Source organism: Pelobates fuscus, chromosome 5, assembly GCF_036172605.1.
Source record: "Pelobates fuscus isolate aPelFus1 chromosome 5, aPelFus1.pri, whole genome shotgun sequence".
NCBI lineage: Eukaryota > Metazoa > Chordata > Amphibia > Anura > Pelobatidae > Pelobates > Pelobates fuscus.
The window spans coordinates 849,975-868,286 of NC_086321.1; the positions used below are offsets into that span (position 1 = coordinate 849,975).

Sequence of the window (18,312 nt, forward strand, 5' to 3'; positions counted from 1 at the left end):
CCCCCTCCCTCCCATAGTGGTCCTTATCCCCCCCCTCCCTCCCATAGTGGTCCTTATACCCCCCCTCCCTCCCATAGTTGTCCTTATACCCCCCCTCCCTCCCATAGTTGTCCTTATACCCCCCCTCCCTCCCATAGTTGTCCTTATACCCCCCCTCCCTCCCATAGTTGTCCTTATACCTCTTTTTTTTGTTATTATAAATTTTTTATTATTATTTCTTATTTTTTTATTATATTTTTTTTTCGTCCCCCCTCCCTGCTTGATACATAGCAGGGAGGGGGGCTCCTTCCCTGGTGGTCCAGTGGCAGTTCAGTGAGGGGAGAGGGGGGCTGGCAGAGCTGTACTTACCTTTCCTGCAGCTCCTGTCAGCTCTCTCCTCCTCCGCGCGGTCTGTGCAGCTCCCTCTGTCAGCTCCCAGTGTAAGTCTCGCGAGAGCCGCGGCTCTCGCGAGACTTACACTGGGAGCTGACCGAGGTGCTGAACGGACGGCGCGGAGGAGGAGAGAGCTGACAGGAGCTGCAGGAAAGGTAAGTACAGCTCTGCCAGCCCCCCTCTCCCCCCAGTCTGTATTATGGCAATGCAAATTGCCATAATACAGACTCTGACTCGAGTATAAGCCGAGTTGGGGTTTTTCAGCCCAAAAAATGGGCTGAAAAACTCGGCTTATACTCTAGTATATACGGTATTTATTTTATTGGCTTGTAGTTTTTCATATTTGATTTATAAATCCATGTAAAAGAATTATATTAATAAAATCAAAGAAAAAAAAAAAGTATTTTAAAAGTATTTGGGCAAAAAAGCAGTTTCGGTTTCGGTCAAGGGCATCCTGAATTTTCGGTTTCGGCCCTGAATTTTCATTTCGGTGCACCCCTACTTTAAATTATTATTTTTTCACACTTTTTGTATATATTTAAATACTTATGAAATACCTATGAAATTCATTAATTATTAAATACAACATTATATTCTATTTATTGAGTGCAGTATCATTTAATGGTTTATGATTATTAGGAGGTTAATGGGCTACCTGGATACTTTGCACCAATACGGATAAAAGAGTGCCTGTATATTTGGTTTTTTTCATTCTCTACCTTAATTGTATCACAGGCAGAGGGGAGGGATTGTGTGCTGTATGTGGGAGTGTCAAGCATTGTTACATTGTTTCTATTGGTCTGTACAATTTGTGTCCTGTGCCCCATCAGGTCCAGTCGGTGTTCCTCTGGCCTGAAGAGTTGTATAAAAATCCAACCTGTACCATTAAACTCTCAGATCATCTTGCACCTTCATGAAGTTAGGTCTCGTGTTTGGGGGATTGGAGAACTACACTCTGGGAATTGCTATAATCACTCAACTCCCCTGAGTGTAATCACCAGCTCTTATAAGAGCTGTTCCTGCTACGCTCTCTGGACAAAGAGAGGCCCTACCCACTGTAAGCTGGATCTTGGTCTTGGGTCCAGGGTGAGTGGAGGACGGCGAGACCCCAACCAAGCTGCTGCAGTTCGTTGGGTTTCCAGTGGTTATGGTGTTCCAGTGCAGTGCTTATGGTACTCGCCAGAACTAGTAAGCAGCGATTGACGGGTGCTCTGCCTCGTTCTCTGGGAGCGTTTATTCCTCATAGTCTCAGGCACCTTCCCTCCAAAAAGCACTCTCCTGACAGGGCGCAATGGTTCAAAACCCCGGACCAAGTTGCCCGGGAACGGCAAGGTCACCTAGCCGAAAACAGTTCCAAAACATTGCTTAAATCAGTTCCATAGCGGTCGCGGCTAAGTACCACTGAGGACCGTCTGTGGGTCATTAGAACGGCCGCCAGGGAGCTAGTGCCGAACCAGGGTTTTGTAAAGGGAAAGGGAAAGCCGCTAATGGCGGCTGGGCAGGGTTACTCCCGAACAGGGTCTCAAACCTGGACCATAGTCGGTGGGCAGAAGGCCAGCTTCCACACTCCTACAGGAGTTCATGGCAAACGTTCATGGGAAGGAGCGTTTGTCACAATAACCCAGATAAAAACATGCATGGATTTAATTATGCATGGTTTCATTGGTGTTCTATCTAAAAACAGAAGATGTTAATCAACTATAAACAACTTTTCCTGTATAGGTTAAAAAATAATAATAAACCAAACTCAATTGTGTAATAGAACACTTGCAGCTTCCCTTGTTGATCATAAAGATATAAATGACAAAAAAAAAATTAATTAAAAAAAAAAGAAGGTTATCAGGGAACGCAACCATAGCTCAACAATATCAAGCTCTATTAAATCTATAAAATCAATAAATTAAATGGAAGACACATAATGCACAGTTAGAAGGCTTGCCTCTTCCTCTGCTATTGTCAGGAGTTTGGGTCCTATCTAAGAGCAGCATCTTGTAGATAAGAGGACTTATGAGGATTATTTAGGTTGATCCATTTGGACTTTGGGTTGTGTGGAGGTTTAGTGCTATTGGGGGCTTTAGCTCCATGGGGGACTTCTAAGTGGTGCTTTAGGCGCCCTCCATTTATTTTATTGGTTTTATCACTTGGTAACGTTTTACAGTATGGCGTTATTGTTGGACTCCCAGATACCCTTACTTTTTTATGTTATTTATATCTAAAAATAGCTTGCAAAAGCTGCAAATCTCGTCTGCAGTCTTTGCAAGCCCTCCCCTTCTAACCCCGCCAAGACTTTCTGTGCCTGTCCAATCACAGACTTCCCAATGGAGCTCAATGAGAAGTGTTTGCAAGACAGGTGCTCTGGGCAATTGCTGCCTCTTGAGTTTAGATCCACTGGGCTAAACAACCAGGAAGTAACCGGACCATTTGTCTGATTGACAGCCAAGGGGTGTAACCAGGTTAATGTATAAAAGTGTGGAGGGGGACGGAGCACGACGACGCCCAGTGCTTCCACTACTCCGAAGGCCGCAAGCGGGGCACTCTGCCCGGGGCGAGGGGACCATGACACTGCCTCACAACAAGAAGGGTAGGATATACACAACCACCAGACTGAGACACAACAACAAGGGGACCAACTATACAACCAACATCAGGGGGGGAACCTAGCCTAACACTACACAACCAGATCACAACAGAACACAGAGACCACTACGGATACACAAAGCGACGATGAGGCACAGACACCAAAAAAGGGCACACAAGGACCACGACCCTCAAAGGGACGGAGGGCAACTCACCTACCAACCTGACGGAACAACCACCAGAACCTTGACACTTCAACAGGTAGGGAGGCGGGAACAGAGCAGAGGAGGCAACTGAGCTCCACGCGACTCAGGTCAAAGAGCTTAACCACCACACAATGCGCAACTACACCACAGCCCCGACACGCAGGGCCCCTCCTGACATGTAATTGAAGAGAACAAACTCCCCCAGGTTCACACCAGACCCATCAAGGACTACAACATACACCAATACGCTGACCAAACGGGACCGAGAGACAGGGAGACTGGGCAACAAAACCCCCAAGGCCCCATAGACTTACGTACACTCAAAGACGCACGTGTCCCGAGAACACTTGGCACACACGCTGCAGACCTATAACAAACGACTGACAATAGCGGGAACGCAATCCGCGACTCGCAGGAGACCCAAGGCACTCTTACCTAAGCCAGGCAGACCCTAAAGCCACACACATGGACTGCGCACATATGATGAACATCCGACACACACACAAGGACACTGGCGGGCCTTGGGTAGCCAAGGACTCCCAATTGGACCCGCAACCGATGAGACCCACGACAATGGACCGATGAGACCCACGACAATGGACCGATGAGACCCACGACAATGAACCGATGAGACCCACGACAATGAACCGATGAGACCCACGACAATGAACCGATGAGACCCACGACAATGAACCGATGAGACCCACGACAATGAACCGATGAGACCCACGACAATGAACCGATGAGACCCACGACAATGAACCGATGAGACCCACGACAATGAACCGATGAGACCCACGACAATGAACCGATGAGACCCACGACAATGAACCGATGAGACCCACGACAATGAACCGATGAGACCCACGACAATGAACCGACTCCACCTCACTTTAGACACAGGGGGAAAGAGCAAGATAATCCCCGAGCACACACCTGACTAATAACCATACACAAAGAGACACTGGAAGCACAACTACTGATTCCATGTTATACGACTGAGGCCCGAGAGCCACGGATGCACCACACTACATTGCAGACCAACGAACCCATACCTAGCTGATTATTCAACCTGTATGGCAACCCCCAGAGCGAGACCTCCGATTATCAAAGCACAAACACCTAAATCATTCCACACCATAGTTTTGACACAAAAACGAAAAACAAATAAACAAACATATCCATCAATTTCAAATGATACCTAGGCCCTAGGATGCCATCAGGCACAAGTCTCACATACAGACAGCCTGCAGCGGACCTGTCCGTGTAGTAAAATTTTGTACCCAGACACGAATGTCAAGTTATAATTATCTACACCTCTATTCAAGACTGAGAGCAGAGAGGAAGCTTTACATCACCCACAGACAGATAGGTCATAATGAACGTGTCTATTAATAGCCAATGTGAGATAGTGCCGCTCAAATTTGTATATAGTTGCTGGGCGCTTAATATGCCTCGAGACCTACGTGTCTCATTCCCTACTACTTTTCTGGAGATCTGCGTATCTCGACATGTTGGTCGTTATGCTCTATGTCTGAAACATGCGTGTTTCCTCGCACTACACTTTCTCTAAAACACTGAACAAAAAAATCAATAAAAAGATATTTACAACATTTTTTATAAAAGTGCACATTTTTGGCGATATCTGCACATTTAGTAAAATGAATAAGAGAGGACATACTCTTCGCACAATGCAAGGAGTCACTCACACACACACACGCCCTGCACAGTTGTTTTTTGGTTGTTTTTTTTTACAGCCAATCCTGTAATTACTTACCGCTGCCGCCTTTAGCCACCCGATGGCCAAAGGAGACACTACAACGCCCCCCGAATCCTCAGGCTCAAACACTATATTTCCAACTGACAGGATTCCAGAAAGGACAACTTTCAGATCCAGTTCTTCCTGTAACAAAACATTTGATTTGCATTATTGAAAAGGAAAAAAAAAAAGAAAGATATTCATCACCTTGCGGAGACACCATACCAAACACAAGACAAAAGGACTTCATGTAAAGTCAAAAAGATAGTACAGCTCTGTGAATTTGTAGTGCAAACATGTGTTTGCTATGGTCCTAATGCACAAACAAAGCAGAAAAATACGTATAAGAAAAACTTAACTGAATAAGTTTAGACAGCCTCCCAAAGTAACCCCTTTCCCACTGGGTCACTGACAAACGTGTGTATAGAATATGAAGCAAACTGGGATACAGCTGTGTACCTAAAAAAATATAAGACAAAATAACAGTGTAGTATCCTTGGGTATAATATGTGACCCGCCAATATAGCACACTCACAAGATATCCAAATAGTAAGCGCCTGTAGGGTGCCTCCCCCGATAGCAGTGGGGGGCTCAGAGGTATCCTCCTATCGTCCTTCTTGTAACCAAATCAGCATATGAATCGGAGCAGGAACCAGGAAGGTGGTAAAAAAGATATTTATTGAACCATATATATATATATATATACACAAGCATTAAATGTCAGATCTTTCTTCAAGTGTTCCTCATGTCTGTCTGAGAAAGACAACAACCCCCATCCCCTGGACCAGAGAGCAGACTACAGTAACATTGGCCCTCAGGTCCAGGACACTCCCATACAAAATAGGTCAAACACTCCCCTGTTTTGGGAGAGAATTTATATATATATATTAGTGAGGTAGGGGGGTTGTTGTCTTTCTCAGACAGACATGAGGAACACTTAAAGAAAGATCGGACCTTTAATGCTTGTGTATATATATATATATGGTTTATAGAGAATGATTTTATCTTTATAATATATTGTTTCTAAACACTTTGTTGTGTAAATAAGTATCCTTAGAAAACACTTGTTTATAAGTTTGTAATGGGAACAGTTCAGACAGCATATGATGGCTTTAACCCCTTAAGGACCAAACTTCTGGAATAAAAGGGAATCATGACGTGTCACACATGTCATGTGTCTTTAAGGGGTTAAAAGAACGTTTTTTTTTTTTTATATATAAAGGTTTACTATTGTATGTAGGGGTTGAAGAGAGGTTGAGAAATTCCCTCTCCCTCCAACCAAATGCCAATATATGTAACACTACGAAAGCCCTGTATGATTTCTAAATAGGATCGCCCATATACGAACGAGCTAGAAGGGGAACGTCACTGACGTCAGTGGAACGCACACATGCATGCGTCAATGATGACGTCACTAACCCGGAACAGCTGAAGGAGCATCTGCATGCAGCAAATCATTGAGGAAATCAAGGAAACATCTTGTGGACGATCCAAACAACACTATTTAAGAGGGAAGTGGGAGGGAAGGATTTTAGGAGGATACATTGTTATATTGTTGTAAAGAATTTCCGTGCATTCACCTGTGTTCATTCGGTTGTGTCCTCTCCCTGCTCTTTAACTACCTTTGAACGTTTCGTTTTAATTATGTGTTCAGGAAATGTATTCGTTCTACCGAACGGAGACCACCCTGGGTAGCAATCAGAATTTGGAACACTGAGTAATCACACGAAAACCCACAACTTAATTGAGTGCTTTTAGGTGGCCGCCATTCGGCATATGAACACGTGGCGAGAACAAAGGATGGCGGCCATCTTAAATCTCCCGAATGCGGCCAGCGGAACTTGTGGATTGCCTGGAATGGTTATCGGCATGGCAATCACGTGAACGTTCCGATCATTATGGCGTTCGGGAGTTTTAATCTACCGAACGAGGGGAGAACTCTCATGTAACCAGCCGCAACATACCTATGGTAGTTTTCGTGTAATTCTGCGCGAACGGAGACCTGACTACTGATTTCATGGAACTCTAAAATCGGATACCACCACATGGAGAGCCGGTCAAACTTCCACACGATGCGACTCGGAAATTACTGAACGGATTTTCGTGAAATTTGGATATGTGACTCCCAGTATCCTCAGCTACCCAGGGATGTGGTTTATATATTTCTATGTTATATATATATTTTTTTCTAAAAATGTTGAACATTTTTATGTTTCTGGCAATTGGGAAAAAGGGAATACTGGACGGCGATACAGTTTACTATCGTCACAATTGTATTCTGTTATTTTATGGTTCCTTTTTTTTTACTAAGTCCCTGAAGAAGTTCCTGCACGGAAACGAAACGCGTAGGATTTAACGTGGTATTTTATACCTTTTTATTTATTTCAATAAATATCTTTTACCACCTTCCTGGTTCCTGTTCATATGCTGATTTGGTTACACAAAGGACGATGGGAGGATACCTCTGAGCCCCCCCACTGCTATCGGGGGAGGCACCCTACAGGCGCTTACTATTTGGATATCTTGTGAGTGTGCTATATTGGCGGGTCACATATTATACCCAAGGATACTACACCATGTTATTTTGTCTTATATTTTTTTTGGTACACAGCCATATGCCAGTTTGCTTCATATTCTTTTAATGCACAACTGGACTCAGAAGCCACAGGAAATCCTGGATTAATAGATTGAGAATGTGGATTAAAATGAATTTTATTTGGACAAACTGGCACAAACTAAATTGTGTACAACTTCATTTGTAGTTGCCTTTTCAGTGTTTGCACAGAGTAGTGAGACTTTTTAATGACTTCACACACCTGTTCGGTGAAACCGACCATCCTCATAGCGTTACATACTTTTTGATAACCAACGTGCCAGCGATCAGGCTCTGTGCAGTCTCTGCCGATATACCTAGAAGACGAAACAATACCCAGCGCACATTAGCCATTCAGAAAAAAATAAGAAACCAGTTACCATTATCATATGTATAATGTTACCAGAACAAATATCACAAGTATCCCAGAATTTCACCCACAAGTAAATCATTTAAAATCTAAAACTAAAGTCACTTTTCGTACAGCCTGAGTGTATTTCATTATAATGTGCAGTGTGTATGTGTACGAGTATCAGAGCTTCACTGAAATAAAACTCACAGTAAGGTGCAGTGTAGGAATGTATCACAGAGCTCCAAAGCAATAAAACTCACAGTAAGGTGCAATGTAGGAATGTATCACAGAGCTCCAAAGCAATAAAACTCACAGTAAGGTGCAATGTAGGAATGTATCACAGAGCTCCAAAGCAATAAAACTCACAGTAAGGTGCAGTGTAGGGATGTATCACAGAGCTCCAAAGCAATAAAACTCACAGTAAGGTGCAATGTAGGAATGTATCAGAGCTCCAAAGCAATAAAACTCACAGTAAGGTGCAATGTAGGAATGTATCACAGAGCTCCAAAGCAATAAAACTCACAGTAAGGTGCAGTGTAGGAATGTATCACAGAGCTCCAGAGCAATAAAACTCACAGTAAGGTGCAATGTAGGAATGTATCACAGAGCTCCAAAGCAATAAAACTCACAGTAAGGTGCAATGTAGGAATGTATCACAGAGCTCCAAAGCAATAAAACTCACAGTAAAGTGTGATGTGTATAAGTGTATCACAGAGCTCCTCTATAATAATACTCACATTACGGTGTATGTAGGCACTGAAACAAACTGTAATCCTAATGATCACAAAGCTCCACAGCAATAATATTTATACTGAGAGACAGTCACCTGATAAATCTGTCTTCTAATTCATGCAACTCGGCCCTTAGCACCTTTATCCCAAACGGCAGCATTTCAATTTGCGATCAGTACATTGAGCGATGGCAATATGTCCCACCCTGCAATTACCTCTTCAAGTAAATTAAATAAGACTAAAACATTTGTAGAATTAAAAACTGTCTTTTCTGGGGATTTCACAGGTTTCTTCTTACATGGTAATGCATTTTGGAGGTAAAGTAAATACTAAATTCTACTTTCTTTAGGTTTCACCATCTTCTATTACTTTAGAAACCTTCCCCCCTGAAAGCCTTTTTTCTTCTGAAGATTTAGAGCATTCTCCAAGAGATAAATTAGAAGGTGGAGATTGTGATGGACCGCCTGGCACCCCGATCGGGTACCTCCGTCAATCGCAGCTAGTAATCCTGGAGTACCATAAGCACCGCACCGGACACCATAACCACTGTAAACCCCACAAACTGCTGCAGCTTGGTTGGGGTCTTGCTGTCCTCTGCCCAATCTGGACCCAAGACAAGGATCCAGCTTCTAGTGGGTAGCCCTAGTCCAGAGAGCAAACCAGGCTGCTCTTACAAGTATAGTGATTATAGCAATCCCCAGAGTGAATATAGCCCTCCCAATCCCCCAAACATGAGACCAGACTTCATGAAGGGTAAAAAAAACCTGTTTAATGGCAGCCACAACTGGCCTTATAAGCAGGCCCCCATGCAAGGGGCACTCTCCCCTGGACCAGAGAGCAGACTACAGTAACATTGGCCCTCAGGTCCAGGACACTCCCATACACAATAGGTCAATCCCTCCCCTGTGCCTGGGAGATAATTGAGTCAGCATTGTATTAAACTCCATTGTCTCCAGGCACAGAAAACATTTTTTTTTTACAAAACCCGAAAAATACCTTTAAACACACAAAATCCCTACAAAAGTTGCATCCCCTGATGGTCCCGATCTGGGTGACCAACATATCCAAAAATCACCCAGATCGGTTCAAGGTTCAATAACTTCCTGGAAGTCATTTATTTGACCGACCGCACACATGGTCCCATGCCCAAAACAGTTCCAGAGAATCAGGGCTTGCGGTCGGTCTAGTTCGGTAGTTTAAAAACTGAACAAACTACCGAACATATTCAAGAGTCTTGCCCTGGAGCTTGTTCCCCTTGTTCGTGGGAACGTTTCCAAACAGTGCCTTCCTTAGGGTTATAAAACTGAACACAGGCGATCGTGGAAGTCCAGCGGTGTTCGGGAGTTTCAGTGTCTGAAAATAGTTCCATGAACTTGACGACCAAAAACCGCTGCCTGTTTTCATACAAAAAAGATGGCCGCCACCTCGTGGTCCTCCATAGGAAATGCGGCCACCATACGAACACTTCGAACACTGCGGTGGAAATTGCTACATTGTAGCAATTAAGCTTAACAAGCTCCAGGGTGGTCTTCGGTTCATACGGCTGTTCAATTCCCGAATCATAGAGTCCAAATAAACGAACAGAGACTTTTTCAGTGAATATTACAGGGCCCATAGTCTGTGGCAAGCAGGCTCCTCCAGGAGCTTGTGGCAAACTCACTTGGAAAGGGGAGTTTGTCACAGGGACCAATCCCCCTGGGTCGAGTACTAAAGGGCAAGCCTGCACCCAGCGAGGCTCAATGAGAGGACAAGGTTCCACTGATGCAGAGACTCCAGTGAGGTTAAAGGTTCCCTAGTTCAACCTGCAATCAACACCCATCCGTCCCACTAGCAGGACAGGTGAGACCAGATATAACCAGTTATTATATAGGGAATTAGAAATCAGGGGGGGTTTATTAACTTACAAAATTGAGATCTCTTAACCAATTATCTTACTGCTGCTATATGTGTGTGGGGGGAACCTGGGTATCTGTGCAATACATCTGGAAAGTCACATTTTAGTCACATATTCAAACCACTTATTTCACATTAATTTTTACAATCTTTATTTTTGAAGTGCAGGTCAGTAATGTGGTAGATATGTTAAAACAAGAAGTGAAGACATGCAGCACGTTTTTTTTCTTTTTGAGAAAGCATGAAGGAACACAGGAGAGATTAGCAGAACTGTCTAAGCACAAATGACAAACAGGAGAGTCAAACGTATGGGAAATACTAGACCGATGAATACTGTTCTATGCATTGATTAACCCCCCAGCAAAACATTAGGAGATTCACTCAATTGAGGGAAGTGGCACAATAACCGGCAATGGAACATAAAAAAAGAAAGAAAACCAAACGGCTATCGAGGGTGAAAAAATTAAATTTCTAATGCTCCATGTGAATCTAGGCAAAAGGAAAAAAAAAAAATGTGTGGCCATGAAGCCCAAAGAGTCCAACCATACAACTCAGCTCATCCTATGCCCTTAAGGTGCATGATCTAGTTTGGCTTGAAGAGGCGTTGTTGACTCATCAGTGCAGGTATCTGCAAATGGAGCAGACGCCACATCGCTGTCTGGTTTCTCACACGTATTACATCCTCCCAGGGGAACCCTAATTCAGGCCTCAGCCGCTGATGCCTTCTAGCAGGCTGTGAACAGGCAGGGGACGCCGCACGCTCCACCTCCACATTCGAGTTCTCTTCGCTGTGGGGGAAGGACACCCACGATAGAGCTCTAGAGATAGCACCTTTTTTTAATGAGTGGCTACTCAATTCCTGAAGGGTAAACTGTTGCAATTTGAGTTCCAGCTTGTGCCAATTTTTTTGATGTTGCGGTCTCTGAAATAATGTTAGGCTTCACACTGCTGCGCATGGGAAAATACATGGCGCGCGCCTGATGCTCGGCTCCAAGTCAGCCTTGTGTGATGCTCGGCTCCAAGTCAGCCTTGTGTGATGCTCGGCTCCAAGTCAGCCTTGTGTGATGCTCGGCTCCAAGTCAGCCACTTGCTTGTGTGGCAAAGCACTTGGGCTGGCCACAATCGGCCTCCCAGGGACAGACCCAGATTACTCCCACCGGTCCAACGTGGGAGGGGGCGCAAGAGTAGATTTGCTGGGGCTCTGGGTACTCCTGGTTGGGAGATCAGCCGCCTCTCCTGCTTCCTTGTCCATTTCAGGCAGTTCCGCTCCATGCAGGAGGCTTGTAGACCAAAGTTTATTTAATTAGTAGTGTAGGGGGTGACAAGAGTCCTGTATCGATCTCCGGCAAGGATGACGTCCGACACAAAATGGCAATGATTTATGTATTGAAACTTTTGTTGGACTTTGAATGGTCTATTTATATGTATCTGGTGGAACCATAAAGAAAATAAACAAGTCAGCAGGCATAAAAAATCAAAAGCAAAACACACTCTGTTTTGGTAACAAAATCTACTTTTGTCTCGTTTCAACTCAAGAACTTGGAGATTGTATTTTTTTCTTTAAAACAGATAACATTTGCTTTTAGATTTAGTGAATCCCTGTGTGCTAGGTTACTTTATCTACCTGTACAATGATGGGTCGAGGAGTCCGATCAGATTCTTCTCCTCTTCGCTGCTTCCATACAATATGGAGTAAAATATGTGAAAGTTCTTTTCGCCATCATCTTGATGAGAGACACGAGATTTCTCCAGGAGATATTCATTAATTTTAGCTCCTCGAACTGAGGCCCAAAAAAAGAAATTAAGGACTTGTTAAAATACATGCCTTTAATAGATTTCAATATATAACCAGAACCAATACTGAGCGCTAATCACACACGGCTATACACACATATTAATAATAACCAATACTGAGCGCTAATCACACACCGCTATACACATATATTAATAATAACCAATACTGAGCACTAATCACATACCGCTATACACACATATTAATAATAACCAATACTGAGCGCTAATCACACACCGCTATACACACATATTAATAATAACCAATACTGAGCGCTAATCACACACCGCTATACACACATTAATAATAACCAATACTGAGCACTAATCACATACCGCTATACACACACACACACATTAATAATAACCAATACTGAGCGCTAATCACACACCGCTATACACACATATTAATAATAACCAATACTGAGCACTAATCACATACCGCTATACACACACACATTAATAATAACCAATACTGAGCGCTAATCACACACCGCTATACACACACACATTAATAATAACCAATACTGAGCACTAATCACATACCGCTATACACACACACACATTAATAATAACCAATACTGAGCGCTAATCACACACCGCTATACACACACACATTAATAATAACCAATACTGAGCGCTAATCACACACCGCTATACACACATATTAATAATAACCAATACTGAGCACTAATCACATACCGCTATACACACATATTAATAATAACCAATACTGAGCACTAATCACACACCGCTATACACACATATTAATAATAACCAATACTGAGCGCTAATCACACACCGCTATACACACATATTAATAATAACCAATACTGAGCGCTAATCACACACCGCTATACACACATATTAATAATAACCAATACTGAGCGCTAATCACACACGGCTATACACACATATTAATAATAACCAATACTGAGCGCTAATCACACACGGCTATACACATATATTAATAACCAATACTGAGTGCTAATCACACACATTAATAATAACCAATACTAAGCGCTAATCACACACCGCTATACACATACATATTAATAATAACCTATACTGAGTGCTAATCACACACCGCTATACACATTAATAATAATCAAAACTGAGCGCTAATCACACACCGCTATACACACACATTAATAATAACCAATACTGAGCGCTAATCACACACCGCTATACACATATGTATTAAGGCCGTTTGGCCTGTATTTGTGGGAGGGGCTTAAATTAATTCACTACCCTATATAAGGGACACCCCTTACCTGACTCATATCGCTTGAGGTCAGCATCAGAATGATTTCCACTTCCGGGTCATCCAGACGCCATTTTACCTGATTACTCCATGAGGTTTTCTAAGCAAAGCTGTGTCAGGAATCCAGCCACAGGCTTTTCCGGCCTACCACCTTCTTTCTTCAATCCATCACCGTGGATGGTGTCCAAGTGACTCACAAACTGTAAGTCGACCTACCCGTTACGCCAGGCATCAGTCCCACGGCACCATGCACGGGTCAGGTCCTCACTTTACGGCTGCATTTTGTCTAAGTCTGTTCTAAAACCATTGCAAGTTCATTCGTTTAAACCCCCTACCGGTCATTCAGTGTACTACAGGCTTCTCAGACATTATTGCATTTCATGTAAAAACCAACCAACCACCGCATTTTTCACCTACACACTGACCCCTATTGGTCATTTGGTGTACTACAGGCGTCTTAGACGTTTTTTGCATTTTCATGTACAAACCAATAAACCACTGCATTTTCACCTACACACTGCCCCCTACCGGTTTTTGGTATACTACAGGCTTCTTAGACATTATCGCATTTCATGTACAAACCATCGAACCACTGCATTTTCGCCTACACACTGACCCCTACCGGTCATTCAGTGTACTACAGGCTTCTCAGACATTATTGCATTTCATGTAAAAACCAACCAACCACCGCATTTTTCACCTACACACTGACCCCTATTGGTCATTTGGTGTACTACAGGCGTCTTAGACGTTTTTTGCATTTTCATGTACAAACCAATAAACCACTGCATTTTCACCTACACACTGACCCCTACCGGTTTTTGGTATACTACAGGCTTCTTAGACATTATCGCATTTTATGTACAAATCAACGAACCACTGCATTTGCGCCTACATACTGACCCCTACTGGTCATTTGGTGTACTACATGCTTCTCAGACATTATTGCATTTCATGTACAAATCAACGAACAACTGCATTTTCGCCTACACACTGACCCCTACTGGTCTTCTGGTGTACTAAAGGCTTCTTAGATATTATCGCATTTCATGTACAAATCAACGAACCACTGCATTTGCGCCTACACACTGACCCCTACCGGTTATTCGGTGTACTACAGGCTTCTCAAGACATTATTGCATTTCATGTACAAACCAACAAACCACTGCATTTTTCACTTACACACAGACCCCTATCAGTCATTTGGTGTACTACAGGCTTCTCAGACATTATTGCTTTTCATGTACAAAACAATAAACCACTGCATTTTCACCTACACACTGACCCCTACCAGTCATTCAGTGTACTACAGGCTTCTCAGACATTATTGCATTTCATGTACAAACCAACTAACCATGGCATTTTCGCCTACATGCTGACCCCTACCGGTCAATCGGTATACTACAGGCTTCTCAGACTTTATTTCACTTCATAAGCAAACAAACTAACTACAGCATTTTCGCTTTTATACTGACTCCTATCTGTCAAACGGTAGGATTAACCCCTTAAGGACATATGACATGTGTGACATGTAATGATGGGGTTTTTTTTTATTCCAGAAGTTTGGTCCTTAAGGGGTTAAAGGGTATTTTAACATACAATCAGCATTTCTGACCCCTACTGGTCAACAGCAAAACTGTCTTCACATGTCATATACAATTTACCAGCCAATATAAATTACACATAAGATTGTTTTAAACATAACCATAAACCATAAATTAAACTCCAGCATGGGCTCATCTTCAGGTTTAATTCACAATAATTTACATTTCACATCAAGACCAACAGTGGTTCTATCAACACTGCCACCTACAGGTCTGTCAAGTACATTGACAATTTTCATGGGGTTTTACAAACACCAAAACACTGACCCCTATAGGTCAACAGACAAACATTTCACATACCAATCAGTATCCAACTACACTGCCACCTATAGGGCACTCGGCAGATCTCCAGTGCACTTGCATTTTGCAACACCATGTTCACTGACCCCTACCATTCAATAAGACATACAACAATTCACATAGCAAGCACTATATCAACATCTGGTATAAATACATATATTATTACACAGTAGCAGACGCATCTGTATATACGTAACTGGTAATATAGTTCCCATAAATTTTTCACAGCACGCTGCTCACACACAGACTTTCCCCTAACAAGGGGACATACATCTTACAAAGTGGGGACAGACCACATTTTCACTTGTACATACGGCACTTAATGGGTTAAGATTGATACATATTTAACCAGTATGGCTACGATGTTTAATATTTACACATCACGGCACTTTACTTTTCACATATACTGTACGTATTAAGATAAGCTTGGTCTATGCCACATTTCCTTATGCCATACGGTTTTATCCATTCAGGTTACAGTCACTACTAAAAACCTATATGGATTGTCAGGTTCAATACCATACTACAAGGTACATACACCTGCTCACGTAGTTATTCATCTCTTACCTTCCCTGGAATAGTAATAGTGTACTGGCAATTAGGGTTCTAGGGCCCAATAAGTATTACCCCCTTTTTTCTCTGCATTATGCTTCGGTTAGTGGTCCCGCGAGTCCAACACCCCGCCTCACACTCTGAGGCATACACCCCTCGGGCCACTCATGAGCTAGCCGCCTCGCATTGTATCATAGAGAGGGCCTCACCTGTCACTCCCCTTCCTATTTTCTGGTTACTGTCACCGAGAGGCCAACATCCTGCCACAACATTCAGTGGCCACACAAAATCCCCTCGCGCCAAGCATAGATAGAGCCTCTCAAGCCACTTGGCAACTAGCAGGGCCTCACCAGTCACCAAAAAACACCAAGCCTAATCGTTTCGCTTTACGGCTTAGCTAGCAAGCCAGTACAAGAACCCTGGGTACAAATAATAATTGCAATCTTTATTGTTATTTAAGTATTTCTCCAAAAGATGGTGAAGAATCACCTCTTCCTAGCACCCCGGCTAGAATTGATACACCTTCAAGCAGAGGAGATGTTGCTAGTCCAGCAGCAATCAGATCCTGGACGATCCCACACATTACCACCGACCAACGGACAACACGGAGGCAGGGGAAGGCCCAGCTACATCAACTCAGGTGACACCCAGGCTATGCTAGCCTCACTCATAAACTCATGAGCAAAAAAAAAAAAAAAAAAAATTATGATAGACTGGCAATCTCAAGTTGGTCACCACAGCCCTCACAAGGCTGGGCCTCACGCTACTCTACAACCAGCACCAACCGAAACTCGGTTACCTGGTACAATCAATTCTTATGACACACAAGACGTTAAGCCTGCACGTATGATCCCAGCACATTGGGGAAGCAAGGCATATATGTATGATGATGTATCGGTGATGGTCAGATCCAGGGATTCCAGGTAAATGGGGATCTGATCATCCCTTGGTTGGGTTGGCATTTGGAATATGTAGAGATGTTTATTTGTGCAGGTACCCATACAGAAGGGAGTTTGTCCCAAACAAATGGACGAGCACTCTCAGGCTCCAGGTACCAGCACCTCTGAACTACCAGAGACCATTGATATGAGTAGTTGCATTGCATATAGACTGTTGCATATATGTTCAAATGGTTCAGGGCACATGACAAACCATGTGTCCCAATACAACTTACAAATAACGTACTCACCATCTGTACACACTAATGCATTTTCAACACTACTGACTCATCACCCTTGCAGACTTGTAGTAGATTTACTAAAGCTTCAAAGGGCTCCCTTACAGGTATCATAAATACACCTTCAAGGGATATAGCATGCCCTCACTTACAGTCAGCACAACAAAACCATTGGCTGTAAACACACTCATAGCCAAGATTTGCAGAGGGGTCTTCCAATCTCCACCATTTACAGCATGGCACCAAACACATTGGTATTGTCACAAGGAATCTTCCCTTAAACAAAGACTAACCATAGACTTATTGGCACCACACACCTCCGCTACCCCAAGTCTCAACTCCCTCATACCCTTCGAGGAGTTTTCTTACTATACAACACCATTGATCTACCTTTACAGCTATCACTCAAGCATGGGTTGAAGCTTGGTTAAGTAAGACCAATATCACAACGCAGTAAACGGCTACCATCTACCCTACACACTGGCACTTACATGGCATAAATTGGGCAATCCTTTCCCTGCTCAACTTTCGAGCTACAGATTAGCCTACTATCGATATTTGCAGATACTCTGAGCTGGTTATGATAACATATCCAGAGGCCTTAGTCATACACTATCTAGAAGACTTCTTGTTGATCAAAGATAACATATTTTTCACTAGAAGCCTCACGGCAGCTTAGTCTGGTTGACCACTTGGGCGTCCCAGTACCCCATAAGAAACAGAAGGCTCAGACACTATCACATTACTGGGCATATGACTTGAGTCGGCATCCATACACGCAAGTTACCACAAGACAAATAGGGAACCTTCTCAACTACATCAATCACTACCTCCTGCTTAGTACTTACAACTGCAAGGAACTACCAGGTTCCTTAATTTTACCATGCCAATCATACCACAAGACCACGCTTTCACATCCAGAGTACTTTCCCCTTTTCCCCTTTTTTCCACACTTCCAACATGACGATCAGAGGATGTCCCTAGACACCTCAGCAACAGCAGACCTGCACATGGGGGGGGGGGATTTCTTAACCACTTGGCATGGTAAAAGCATGTTCCTTCCAGGATTGTCGGACACTTCTCCAACCAGATGGTCAGATGCGGCGTCTACCACGGGTTTGGCAGCGATCTACCGGGAACA

General features: G+C 43.3%; 1 protein-coding gene across 1 annotated transcript in view; it reads right to left on the reverse strand.

Moving 5' to 3' along the window:
* The window catches only part of LOC134610515 (myosin-IIIb-like), a 301,018-nt gene that overhangs the window by 205,462 nt on the left and 77,244 nt on the right, over positions 1–18,312 (reverse strand). Inside the window, exons 6-8 of the mRNA XM_063453481.1 lie at positions 12,108–12,264; positions 7,731–7,824; positions 4,933–5,058 (exon numbers count right to left, since the gene is read on the reverse strand). Coding sequence (XP_063309551.1) covers positions 4,933–5,058; positions 7,731–7,824; positions 12,108–12,264 — 377 coding nt within the window. The remainder of the gene's footprint in view (positions 1–4,932; positions 5,059–7,730; positions 7,825–12,107; positions 12,265–18,312) is intronic.